Below are 14,522 nucleotides of genomic sequence, written 5' to 3'. Positions count from 1 at the left end.
ACCCTGCCTCTCTTGGAAACCAGCACAGCCAAAAACAAGAATGCCCAATGAGAGACTTCCCCCTCCTAGAGCGCATCACAGACAGGGAGGGTGTGAATTTTTTTTTTATTTCACCTGATTCTGTTATAAAACTGAAGCCAACTGTTGTGAAGCTGGAGCCTCACTGTGAATACAGCAGGTTACAATTAAGGCCTTGACTTTAATTACTTAAAGAAAGATCAAGTCAATTTTTCTTTCTCTTATAAATTAAAAGTAGAATTCATAAGCAATAAAACACACTATTGTTCAATACATTTAGGGGTTTTGCAGCTTACTAACTTGGTGTATCATAACCAGTGCCTTAACACTTTTTTAAACATTTTTAGATTACTGTGTTTTACTGTGTAACTGATTATTCTCTACATGTACTACAGTTAAACTTCATTTAAGCACTTATCACAGGCCGTTGTCACCAGAAACAGAGCCGTATAGGTTTATTATGCAGCTGCTTGTGACTTTGGTCATGTGACTCACTTAGTAAATGTAAGTCATAAATGTTAGGGATCCACCGAAATCAAAGTTCTTGGCTGAAAGTGAAACCGAATATAATGAAAAACATTCCCGAATATCGAACACCAAACAAGGTATTTCAAATTTTTTTCCATTAATTGTTCCTTTTTTGACCATTGCATAAATTAAATAGTCAAAATGTGCTTTTTACTCAGTGTTTCCCACAGGATTTGGAGAGATGATGGTGGGTGGGTCCGAAGGTCCAGTAAAGTAAATTACAGGTGTCCATTTACTGTTAATGGACACATGTAATATGTTTTATACTTTCTGTGAATATAATCCAATTAATCTTATTTTCATACTGTATAGACACCTTATGTTGAAAACCGGATGTTGTCTCATGTGTATCTTTGCGCTAAATTCATCAAGTCCAACACAATTTGATAAATAATGTTGTATGTGGTTCTCGTATGGCGTAACATGAAGACTTCACAGCCTCTCTTCAGGTAGGACTCTCAAACTGCAACACTAGTCTTTGTAAAGAGAGAAAATGAATAGAATCTCTAACCTGCCTGTCAGCACGATGTGCTAGGAGACAATTCAGCAGAACAGTTTCTGCAAACAGTGATTTTTGCGTCTTTCTCTGACACTTTAAAATGCTTCCACACTGCCGACATATCAATGTAATTGTTCAGTAAAATTTATTCGGTCTTTTGACTTATTAGGCCAAACACCGAAAGTATTTTTTTGGTTATTTTCGGCCGATTCATTTAGGTTGTTGGACATTTCACCAACTTCCTAACAAATGTCATTGTACTTTGCAATAGAGATATATGTCATTTTGGAACGTGGCCATATATGTCATTCAACCTATTTTGTCTTTTAGGTATGAGGATATGTTGATTACTCATTATACCATATTTGCCAATTGTGGCACCAGTAGCTGCTGTTGTGCAAAAGTTCCAAAGGCTCGCTTTAAAGTCTAAAAAAAATCAGGAGGGTTCCCTCAGGAAATTGTTTAGCTGAAATCGTAATCCACCTGGATCATGACACAAGGCCTAATCACTACTAACACTCATTAAATATATCATATTTGCTTTGGGAACCAGGGCTTAAAGGCTCAAGTTTTATCTCATAAAAGTTTATTAACTTTTATTAAGTTTGGGAAAGTGGTCTTTGTTTCAGGTGAGGCAGCCCACCTCTGCTATAAAAAACAGTGTGAAACCTCGATTAAAAAACCACTCCTGCAAAATACTAAAGGATGTCAGGTCCAAGAATATGATAAGAAAAAAACTTAAGACACACTAAATTGTTGCTTTTGGGTTTCATGTGACCAGACATGGGAATCATACTGCAGGCATTACGCTTGCTAGATTGAACGCATTACATACACTGTATGGACATCCGGTGAGAGAACACACATTACTGCACATGTGCAACTCATGAGTAAACGAACGCCAGCACAAACCCAAATGGGATGTCAGTTAGCAAGATGGCGAGAAATCACACACACCTCTGCACCGCAGCTTAATTAAACCTACCAAACCACGGTCAAGAGAGATTTCTTGGCAATCACTGCTCCTCCACACGTAAGCTTTGCAGCGGGTCTCAAACTTACATGTTCAACATACTGTACTCACACAGTTTTGAAGACAAGATCAGAATTAGAGATCAGAGCTAGAATACAAATGTGAATTTGACATGCTAGTGGCTGTCAACTCGCAGTAAAATCCTATCAAGAGCTGGTTGTTACGACAAAAAAAGAAGTTGAAAGAAACATTTATGTTAATATTGATAAATGACAATAAAGTGAAAGACAACAAAAAAGTAATATTTCTATGCTAAAAGGGCTCTCTGAGAAAATGATTCAATGGGAGGAGATGATGTAAAGTGAGCTTTTGTAACTTTTGAAAAAAAATTAACACATTCTTTTTCTTAAAATGAAATGTTGAATTCATAGGCAATAAAGCACACTCATTCTCAATTTAATGCACACATGGGTTTTGTTGCCACAGCCTTACTTGGCCTGGTAACTGTGTAAGTGACAGTAATAGGTCATTGACTTTACAACTCGTGTCTATTCTGGCCTGTCTATTACCACTTGTGGCCACAGTAGGCAGTGTACAGCAAAAGTTATAACTAGAATGCTAAAGTGTTAGCATTTGCAATAACAGTCATCATGTTGTCAGCTGCTTTGTTTTGAATGAAGATGAAGTATAGATGCCAGTAGGTGGCTATATGACAGGGTGCTTTTTGACATGTCTCAAAGGAAACTAAGGACAGTGTTTACACCAGCATGAGCAAAATTAAGTCTGTAAATGACCTCACATTGCAGCAACAGTTAAGTTAGCCAGCTTTAATTCAGACTTTTCAGGACACTGACCCAGAGACCTGGCTGAAAGCTGCACGTTCAGGCAGCAGCAGGGATGAACAGGCGGAGGAGGAAATGAAAAAAGAGAGATCTTTTTTTTTTGTCTTCATTCCTTTGGTCATGGTCAACTCATTTTGATGTTCATCATGAGTTAGTCAGAGATTAACCCCAGCCTCTAATCTAATCACAAAATAATGGGAAACAACAAGCAAGATGAATTTAGAAGACAAGAAACGACTTGTGGAGAGAGGAGCACATGGTCAGTCAGAAAAATCCAGCCACAATCTGCAGACATTTTCTTGCTTATTCTCTCCTACACCCACAGACCTACTGACTCACACACAGAAACACGAGCACACAGACCTGAAAGATGATCACAGAGAGATTTTCTGACCAGAGCTTCTCTTGTGCACTCAGAGGCTCAGTGCTTTAGCCTCACTCTTATTGCTTTAACAGGGGGAATACCAGATGGTTTACTTCACTGTCTCCATGCTGCAGCTCACAGCAGTGAAGATAAATCACAGTCTGCCGTCCACCACAGACTAAGATGGAAAAACTTAGTCAAGATTCCACAGTGCACATCTGAATGCTCATTTTACAGCAAGTAACAACAGGAGTGCTTCTGAGGCACATGTGTGATGACCGATGGCTGTCTTTTTGTCTCTTCTTCTAATTCCACCCTCTGTATTTTTGTCGTCTTTTGCACCAGCTTCATTCAGTTTTACTTTCTAACCTCTATTAGCAACTTTATTTCCTCTGTCTATTTTATCTTTTCCTGAATTGTAGCCTTTTCCTCATTCTGTCTCACCCACAGCAGATATGGTTTTGATGGCTGACTGCTGAGAAATCTATGATAAACTAGGGCCCTGCAGCTCTGACATTACAGAACCATTTCCTCTCACCCTGCCTCACACATAACCATTATTCCAGCACCAACACACTGACACAAAACAATGAAACTGAATCTAATAAATATGAAATCCTGCACAACAGTGAAGCCTTTCCCTTTATTAAGGACTATGCAGAACTGACACACATTAAGGCCTATCAAATCTAAGAGGCACATTTTCCATCACTTCAATGAGGTGCCGTGCCTCTCAGCTAATGATGGGAATCAATCCAAATATGCAATGTTTTCTCACAAAGGAAGAGTTCCATCATCATCAGTGAACTCAATGACCCATAAACATTTGCAAAGAAATGTTTTCACCCAGTCCACATGGCCAGTATATGAACACCAATATACAGCAACAACAGTAGATGAAAACACAACATTAAAAAATTATTTACGAGGACTAAAACCATAAGAACTCCTAATTAAATTCCAGTAATGCTTCTAGAGAAATAATGTTTCATTAGAAGAGTCCATCACTGAATGCTGACAACTTGTAGCTGATGTAAGTAATACATTTAAAGCAACCTTGTCACCATGCACATCCAATCATGTCAACAATGTCTAAAAGGAAAGGAAATCACAGAGAGAGGATGGGAGTTTTAAAAAAGTGTAATGGCACAGCTTCAGTGAGGTGTGGAAAGAGTGACAAAACTTGAAAATGGAAAAACAAATCGAACATTTAGGTTATCAATCATTGTTCTTGTGATAGTGATAATAACACACACACACTGTAATTGCAGCCTGGGGTAGGGAAAGCTTGCTGCCCGTAGTGCCAAATCTGCTGCAGTGACAGCCAAGTCAGCCATAAATTCTCCTACTGACACTTCAACCAGTGTCGTACTTGAGTAACATCAACCCTGTGGGTGAACAGAAGTCACTGTGAGAGAATAAACTGCCTGACTGACAGTAGGCTACTTCACCTGAATCAACAACTAAGAATGATCAAAGTCGGCTTCCGACTTTAAGTCCCGGGTTAAGTGAAATATTTTTGTAAAATGAGAAAACATTTTCCAAGAGAAGATGGAGAGTTGACGCACCAACCCTGTCTCCTGGAAATGACTACTAACTTACCGTAATTACTAGTTACTACTAACTATATAGGCTACTACTTACATTGTTTTGCCAATTATGTTTCATGAGGAATTGTAATTACTGCCTAGATTATGTTCCTTTTTTGTTTTTTTTGTGCAGGAGGCCATGGATTAGCAGAGTCCTGTGTGCAGTTAGTTTTGCGCAACAATAGCATTTTGGCTGAGGTTTGGGAAGGATCGTGATTTCGGATACATGTTCGTAAGCATGCGACTTGGCAGATACTTTCATTAACAATGTTTGCTCATTATGTTGGTGGATAACCTAATCCAGACAACATTGCATTTTTGACTTAATTTACTGTTGCACATTTGTAAAATATTAATGTAATTTCTAAGAGACCGTGTTGCTCTAACACCACTGAGTTGTTTCTTTAGTTGTCTAAAACATCTCCTTCAACTTGCTTCAGCAGATACTAGTATAGTGTTTGCGGTCAGACTCTAGCTTGGTACTTTGTTGCAACAAAACCAAATTAATTAAGCCCAAGGCTTAATTGCAAAATACTGCTAAACAAGCAAAAACATGTCTAACTTCAATGCTGCCTTTCCATTGCAGCTCTTACTAATTTCATCACCTAATAAAGTACAAACAGAATACATCTGACGACCGTGAGGTTTCTGGAGTGACCAGAGACCATTGTATTTCCCCTAGTTGGAAAGAAATGCTTACACTCAGTATTTCTACTGCCCAGGCTGTGGCTAAGCTTGGGCTGGGGAAGGGGGAATGGGGTTGGAAAGGATGAGTCATACATTGCTTTCCATGCTCAATGATTATAATACCCCATTACAGAGAAAAGCACTGTTTCCCAGCTGAAGTGAATGCTCGGCTTGTGAGGCTGGACCAGACTTAACGTTTCACTCACTACATGCTGCAACCAGGCATTCTGTTAAAAATCTAAAACAGAAGTGGGAGTGGCATCATGAGGTAACACATCCAACATTTACATCAATGATGTGTTCGTGTTGATAGTTTAAACGCCACTGCCTCCATTTTGTTCCCTTTTTGGTTTTGTCAGGGAGAAGAGAACATGACGTCCCTTTCAGTTGTAATTTTGAACTGAAATGATCCATCTTTGTCCATGTGTTTTAGCAGATACACACCATTAGAGAAAAAGCATCTGCATCTGGCTTTAAATCAAGAACACTGTGCAATTAGTAGAGAGCACCATTTAGCCGTAACAATTATTTGACCCTTGATTCGCCTGGAAAGGAATAGACAATATACTGCCCAGACAATGTCAAATAATGCACTACTTGTGCATCAAAGAAAACTCCTAAACTCTGACAGAGGGTCAAAAACTTGTCTTGCATATTTCGTTTTATCTCCCAGGTTGTTATCAGGAATTATGGCTGATGTATAGTCCTTTCCACAAAGCATGTATTTACAGGCTTAAGTGGAACATGCAATTGCAGGGTCACTGCTTCTCTCCACAGTCCACAAACTAACTCAGATTCCTTCCTCTGTGCCATGGCAATAGGCACACACAAGAAGCCACTTCACTCACTGCCACTTATCTGATTGAGGTGTACAGGACCTCAGGATTGCCACTTAAAGGTGAGTAAGAAACAACCCACTCAAACCCCGACTGAAAATGTTTTAGTGTACAGTATATCTGACTGAAAGGTCAATACTAATGTGAGCGAGTGATGTCATTTCCTGACTTGATAATGCCATGGTGATAATGCAAAGGCACATTGGTGACTGCCTCTCACCTTGAATTTTGATAGATCCCAATGAAACCAACTGTTCTAAATGGAAATAAGCACACAATTGTCTCTTTGTCCTTTCATTCAGTCTTATAAATGGGTATGACATTAACAAAATAAGAAGGATTTCAGTTCTATAGCATCCGTCAGGGCAACCAGCTGTTAGCATCCTATAAAATGTACAAATTAAAAAACACCGGAAGTTATGCTATTTGTTCAATTCTGCATGGGGTCAATCATTTCTATGCGGTTTTCTAATTGGTCTCATGAACTTTATACAATGCGACAAAAAGGCTAAATTTACTTATCCATATAAATTCCTTTAGAAGAGAAGTTGTCCAAATATAAAGAGACTATAAATGAAAAACAGCTGTAGACCAGCTGTAATCGACCTTTAACCCTGTCATAAAGTTGGTTCGTTTAAACAAAAAGAACCTTTTAATGACCCTGGATGTGTGCAAACCTGGCTGAAATATGATGCACACTGCTATTATTTTTACAAACTCAGCTATAAGCCTGCAGATGTTATTCGATTAGGAATTTTCTCTAAAACCAGCACAGAATAGTGTATTTTCTTTTGAAAAATACAACAGTAATTTTTTCATGGTACCCTGTTCCACCACGAATGGGAAGAAAACATCTGGAAGACATTTTTTCTTGCTTTTTGGAGGGCTTAGCAGACAGCACAATGGACCTTATCGATTCCAGATGTGAAGGCGCTTAGTGAAACAGCGAGGCCTTCTTCTGTTTACCCCTTTAAAATGTACATAATGATAAAACCAATATCAACTCCTAATATACAACAGAATTCTTGAATCATGACCATATTTCCTGATTCCTTAGCATATCCACTGTCCTTTAATACTGTCATCGACTACTATAGGTGGTTTTGGCCAAAATCCATCCTTGTTTTCATTTGCACAAGGTATTCAAAGAATGTTATTTCAGTATTTTTGATGACTAAAGTACTCAAAGTAGCAAGTAGGTTCTGGTCATGTGTGGATGTTTTTAACTGACATAGACCATCCAAAAAACCCTTTGGTTAATTAATAATAACAAACCACAGTGAAAAGATTCAAAACAGACTTTCTAAGACTTGTGAAAAGAGTCCATTGATTGAGGAAACTGAGTAGGAAAAGCAACTCTGCACAAACACAAAGGAAACCATTTGGAGAATAAGCTAGATTTGGTCTACAGCAGGTATGGTGATCATAAAACTACAAAACAAATGAGGTCCCACGCTAGGAGGCCAGGGTGTTCTATTACATTCGAATGTGTGTTATACCTGAAAACATCCACTAACTAGAAGCTAGATAGACAAAACACCTTTATTCCCTAAATGAGTTACAATTCTGCCTGTCATGCTAAAAACTGCAATGGAATTGCTAAGGAGATTCAATTCATAAAAAGCATTAAAAAAATATTACAACCTACTCATTATCTTTTCTATTTGACCTCCAAGATTCAGAGGAGAATTTACTGAAGTAAACAAGGGAGCTTCAACAGCAAGAATTCTTCTCTTCAGGCAGTGAAACCGTAAACCTGACAGCAGTGGCAATCTGAAAGTCCTGACCTTCACCTTTGACCTGTGACCCCTCTTCTCATTCTTAACCTTATGTCTTATAGGCCTTCTGTTATTACCACTTTTCACATGGGTTAAAAGCAAGGTTTCCTCATTAATGTCAAGGCAAGATGACCTCCCTTCAGAAATGCAGACTATATGACTTCACTCACTCTCTCTAATAAAGCTTGACTCACATTCATTGCGCATGATCTTCTATGGCCACAAGTTGCTGGTGTTGACTTCAACACTTACATACACTACACTTTATATGCTGCAAGTATAGAGACATATTTCATTACTTTCTTTCTTTACTATAAGGTTAGTCAGTGGCTAAAATGCTATTTCATGATATTATTAAATGCTATTACATAACATTACAGAAATTACATAATTTAAGCTAACAAGCTAACATGCAGACCTTGTTGGTTCAGAGCATCGGTACAACCTTAAAGCTACACTAATATTTTTTATATTAACAAATGACTATGTGTAATGTGAAAGGGATCCCTCGTGTGACAAACTCACAGAAAATAATCACCAGTTTGCCTTAGCTCTACTGAGCATTTAGCATCTTTCCATTAACTGTTTTCGTTTTAAAGCCTGCAACTTTATTGTTTTGTTCACTGTCACCTTTCTCATTAGCCTTGTTTCAAGCAGCAGCAGGAAGCTTTTTTTAGTAGCATACCAACCGAACGCTATCTGCCCAGCATGCAATGGCACACAATGTTAGCAACTAGTTAGCTTGTTAGCACGGTGTAACATTTAGAAAGCTAAACAGCCGGGTATTTTCATCAGGAGTTAGTGGAGACTAAGACTGATCTAAAAGTAGTTAATATTAAACATATTTTCTACAGGTGGACAGTAACACAACACCAAAGGCATGCTAATGTTGTTTTGTGTTTGCTGGATGTATAGGTAAGCGTTTGCTAGCAGATTTACCACAACAGCTTTATAAAGTTATGTCAGTGACTTCAGGTTGTTCTGCTGCCTCAAGGTGGTGAAAAAATTAATACAGCTCTATAAACTAAAACTCAAATTTTTACATTTGAATACCTAAAGCAAGATTTTGCATTACATTATGCACACGTATGCTAATCAACAACTACCTTGATTTAGACTTATATTAAAAATTATTATATGATTTGTAGAGAGGAGATTTGTAACAATCTTGAGTATAGCAGACCTGGGTATTTGGAATCAGATCTATTGTGGAACTAGTTATTGGACCCCAACAATACACCAAAGCATCATTAAAGATAGTATCAACTCTATAAACAGTTTACAATCAATTGTGTTACAGTTGCCCAGTCACTCTTTCGTTTTAATTTCAATGGGATGTAAAAAATCACACAATTTAAGGAAATCGAAATATATATATAATAAAATATTAATAAAACAATATTGATATTATATTCAATATTGTATTATTCAAGACTATGAAATTAATAAAAAAAAAAATTATAGATATAGACTTGACAAGTCCCAGATAACCAGTAATGGTGTGTCTGGGCAGGCCTCTGCAAGTTTTCAGATGAACGTATATCCAGGTCCTCCCTGAGGCTAAGAGGTCATATGGTTTGGGTCAGATGGATCTTTTACAGCTGTCAAACTGGCTAATTGTCTGTAATTACCATTTGTCTATGATGATGGGGAAGACACATGCTAAAATGTAATATTTTACCATAATCAGACATTAGTGTGAATTAAATCCAATACTTTACTAATTGCTTAACTGAACATAAATGAGCATAAAGATGAATCCAAGTAAAAATCCTAAACTTGAAGAACAAGATTATTAGTTTTCACAAAACTTGCATGTAGTTGGCATGTTAGCACCAAGCCATCATGTATTTCTCATTCAGCATGTGTCACGGGTCACGTTTCAGGAATTGTACCAGCACCTTTGAGGATTACTTACAAGACTATGATTGCTCTCTGTTGGTATTTAGGAGCTGATTAAATCCAGCCTGCAGCATCAAAATGGATTCAGTCCCATGCTCTCCAACAACCCTAGCAAAACTCTAGTCCTACTCCTCCTCTGTAATCAAAAATGACCCAGATCTGGATCCAACCATTCTACAGTGACCTAAGTTGTGTTCAGTTAACAACCAGTGTTAACAGGCAACATGAAAATAAACAGGGTGCAGTAATTCCTTTATATGTTTAACAGTATGGCCCATACGAGCATGTAAAACCACTTCAACTGCATCTGCTTTTCATTATCATAAGAAGTTTTCTACAACGGCCTGAGCTTTAAACCAAGTGTCTGGCTCGGTCAGGCACAACATCATATTTGTACCATCAGCACAATACCGGACACTTTCTAAATGTCCGTGAAGCAGAAGACGCCACCTGTTCACCTCAAAGACCTGTGTCAGAGCCTCACAGCAGACAGCAGACCACCAACCATGCAAGGCAGTCTTAAGGTGCTAATAATACACGAAGGCCAGACCCCAGCCCCACTACCACAGCACTTCATGACCTCTGAAGACCCATGGGACACAACAGTGCCACACAAGAGAGATAAAAATCATGTCTTGCTTCAAGCCTATATAGGGACTGCCTTTAACTGATATTCAAGTGGCATACCAAACTTTACCAAACATTAAAATTCTCATACTCTGAGCTGTATAACTGTTACTAACAAGCATAAGGAGAATTTGCAAAATGCAATTAGTTAAATATATGGAGGTTTGAGCCTTAGCAAACAGCCCTGTCCCTTAGAAACTGTGCCTTCTGATGTTGGAGTCCATAAGGCGGCTCCACCCTACAACGTCACAGGAGCTCCAACCCCTCCCTCTTCTAAAAAGTTTGCTCATCCCTCTCATCAGTTAAAAAAAGAAAGAAAGAAAAAGCTATAGAAAACTTTTTAAACTTTCTTGAATTGCACAACAGCAACATTCCTGGGCTATCACAACATAGTGACAAGTCTGTAAAATGCAAAACTTGTCTAAAAGTGACATCTGAAAAATACATTTATTTGTAATTCAGGGACAGACTGTACATCTTATGCATATAAACCCTGTCACAACATGCCTTCATGTATATATTCTATATCCTTAATTATCAGCTATCGGGTTTTTTTGCAGTGGCAAAACTTCACCTCACACCAGCTCCTCCATATCATAGACAGAATAAGTGGCCACTTCCATATCAGTCTTTCTCAAAAGAAAACGCTTTCTCTCAAACATTGTGCAGCCTTTTGATACAAGTCCCATAGTTTCGGCAGACCGAGCTGAATACATTAAAAAGGCACAAAGATGAGTTTAGGAGGAGGGGCGGTCACCACAGTGATCCACTACCAAAGAGAAAAAAACGTTTCAGTGCAGCGCAGCTCCAAACTGTATCCACAAATCTTTCAGCTGCATCTTACCTGAACTCGTTTGCGATGTGACAAAAAGCAGAATCACCGCTAAAGTGACTTGGGCATCCCTTATCCTCCGTTTAACTTTCCATCTTATAGGGGTATCCATGACCGCCAGAGACGTCCACGGCAAGTGGATTCACTTTTCAACTTGGAGCAACTAATTAGACGTGCAACAACTTCTGGTCAGGCCAATACTAAAAAGCCAAAAGTCCCAGAGAAAGAGAAAAAAAGGGGAAGGGGGGGTTTATCGTTATTTCTCAAGCAGCCATAAGGGTTTGTTAGTGCGCGTTCCTCCAGCTATATGACGGATGGGCACCCGTCTCTCCCGCACAGCTCCTCTCCTCTCTGCTCTTCTGAACTGTCCTGCACGGCTGCGCCTCCGTTCAGAAGTGTTGCCCCCTCTCTGAGTCGTCACGTAAAGCCCCTTCAAGTCCAACGGGGCAACACACAAAAAAGTCTTTCCCCCAGGCTGTCACTCACTCCGCGGACAGGAGACTCGGGCAAATCAGAGGAGTCCATACATTAGAGCCAGCCCTGTTATTGGCTATGGGTGGGAGGAAAAGTTGAGGGGAAAGTTTCACGCCTCTTTCTTGCGCTTTGAATTCTTTTACATGGAGTCCACTCTTTCCAGAGGAAATTGTCATAGCGGGAAAAAACAAACTGCATCTGAGACAAATAATAGACAAAGGCGTGTAAAGTTGGGAGTCATGATGAAATTGTGTTGTGTCAACAGACAACACTTTTGTCCATACCTACAATATAGGTTTGAGCCAGTATCATACTGAACATTATTTTGATGATGTGGAAGAGTACTACACTATTTAACATTCCACACACAGCAGGAAAATCAACTATTCATTTATTTAATAACTTTAACTTTATTATTTTATTTTATTTATAAAAATTAAAAAAAACCAACAAAGCAGGATTTTTGTTTTGAGAATGTGCACTACTAGTCAATATATCAAAAATACTGTGGCCTATCTTTTCTTGTGGCCATCAAAATATCAGGGTTTAACTCACTATTATATTGTGCTCACATTGTTGTATTTAATCAAATGAGGGCGCTGTATGCCATACAAATTGTAAAACCCCTTTGAGGCATATTAATAAAAGTGACTTGACTTAACAGATATCAACTTCTTGCACTGGGGCCTGTGTCAGATGAGTCCTGTGTCAGAATGTTAACCTTAATTATTTTTGATTTATCATGATTTATATTTTGCCCAATATGGGACTATGGTGCATATTCCTAAATAATGTTTAATCAAATTACCACAAATCAGCTGACACAGAAAATTGCTCAAACTCTGTGGAGTTGACTCACTCCATCCAATGTTTAAAGGTCCGGAAAAATCTAGAACTGTTAAGTGGACCTTGAGTTAATATTTTTTTTTATGTCAAGCTATTACAAAGCTGTACTTGATGGGAACTTGGAGGTGACAGGGTACACAATGCACAGAGGGCGGCAGGTGCAGGGGTCAATAGGGGCCCACCAGCAAGTTTTTGCTAACAGGTTAATCCAGCCATAGCTGGTTGATATCTGTTAATCCAGCCATAGCTGGATTAACCTAATAGCTGCTGCTCTATAGTCCACATATAATATAATGTTATCTGTTATATAATGTTATCTAATATTTAGATATAATAATATTTACAGTATATAGAAGCAGTCACATATGTTTAAGTACCAAGTGATTTTCTCCCTTTTGCACACATATCTTTTTTTGTACAGGGGGAGTCCAAAAAACTGTAACAGCAATTTCATCCAGTATGGGCTAGAAACACTGTACTTAGTCTCTTGAAATATAACACAAAATTTAAAGGGAGATTTTAACAGCTTATCACCAACATTTAAAGCAAAACACTTCTGGAGACTGTATAATGTGAGATGTCACTGAAAAAAATAGCTCACGTGACCTAATCACAAAAAACCTATTGCTACTGTACTACATTGAAAATTAAGACACAAAAAAACTTTTTAGGAGCCACAATGACTCTCAAACACAAGCTCGTGCAGCAGTTGTCTCAAGAACGGCCGCAAATGTCAGCTGTCTTTTATAAGCTGTCGTCTTGCTGCTCCAGTGGGGGGCAGACTTCCATTAACTGCCCAGTAAAAGCTGGTTTTAAGCACAATAAGGGGCTTAAAAGAAACAGCAGGTTGGTTGTTTCCATCTGACACCATGTCACATTGAGCTTGAATGTGGATGTGCAGGGGTCAATGTTAAATTAGATCATCTCTAAAACAGACTGGATATGGACAATGCTCTGGACAGTAACTGTCCAGTCTGCAACATAAAACACGATTAACATAAATTATTGTCAAGTGGAGCAGCTTTAATATCCTGCTGTTTAGTTAGTAACATTGTTCAAAATCTTTGGAAGATATAAAGTTAAAAAATAAGACCAACTGTAGACTATCTTTAACATGAGTGGTCCAAATTCGCATCTGAAAGTAACACCTTATGTGACACTCAAAAGGAAAAGTACGCACCTGGAATCCCCTTTCAGATGTCAGCAGTGTACAGACTGTATTACTGTACTATTTGTGCTGTATAGCCATGTCAAAGAATATCAACCTTTTGCCTTCACAGCAGTTTAAACTCAGGTAATCCCTATTACCTTATATTTAGCCTATTATTATTATTATTTAGCCTGGGATTAAAGGCGTTAAATTTTTGATTAAATAGTATCACATGAATAGCTTGTCTTTTAAAGAGGAAAATATATTTACATCAAGGATACACTAACCTTTCTAAACTAACCACTTAGCCATGTAATGGTTATGTGGTCAGATATATGGTTCAAATTATGGCCTGAGCCCTGTATTTAGGGTGACTTTACACCTACTCCACACTAATCTGAAAGCTCTCAAACTACTCCTGTACACATTTTACACTTGCTCCCTTAAACTTAACCAAAAACATGGTAATTTATCTGAAACTGGTCCATAAACAGTTATGTGTGATTTGAAGACTTCCAGAGAGACTAATCTTTCACAAAATAAATCCCTGTGATGCAAAGAATATGGTGTGTGCGTG

General features: G+C 38.3%; 1 protein-coding gene across 1 annotated transcript in view; it reads right to left on the bottom strand.

Moving 5' to 3' along the window:
* The window catches only part of LOC123982192 (collagen alpha-1(V) chain-like), an 80,763-nt gene extending 68,805 nt beyond the window's left edge, over window positions 1-11,958 (bottom strand). Inside the window, exon 1 of the mRNA XM_046067611.1 lies at window positions 11,488-11,958. Coding sequence (XP_045923567.1) covers window positions 11,488-11,587 — 100 coding nt within the window. The 5' untranslated portion in view covers window positions 11,588-11,958. The remainder of the gene's footprint in view (window positions 1-11,487) is intronic.
* Window positions 11,959-14,522: the final 2,564 nt, after the last annotated feature.

The sequence above is a fragment of the Micropterus dolomieu genome, linkage group LG13 (genome assembly GCF_021292245.1).
Source record: "Micropterus dolomieu isolate WLL.071019.BEF.003 ecotype Adirondacks linkage group LG13, ASM2129224v1, whole genome shotgun sequence".
NCBI classification, from domain to species: Eukaryota; Metazoa; Chordata; class Actinopteri; order Centrarchiformes; family Centrarchidae; genus Micropterus; species Micropterus dolomieu.
The sequence above is the reverse complement of the archived record's forward strand: the minus strand, read 5'-3'. Positions and strand labels throughout refer to the sequence as shown.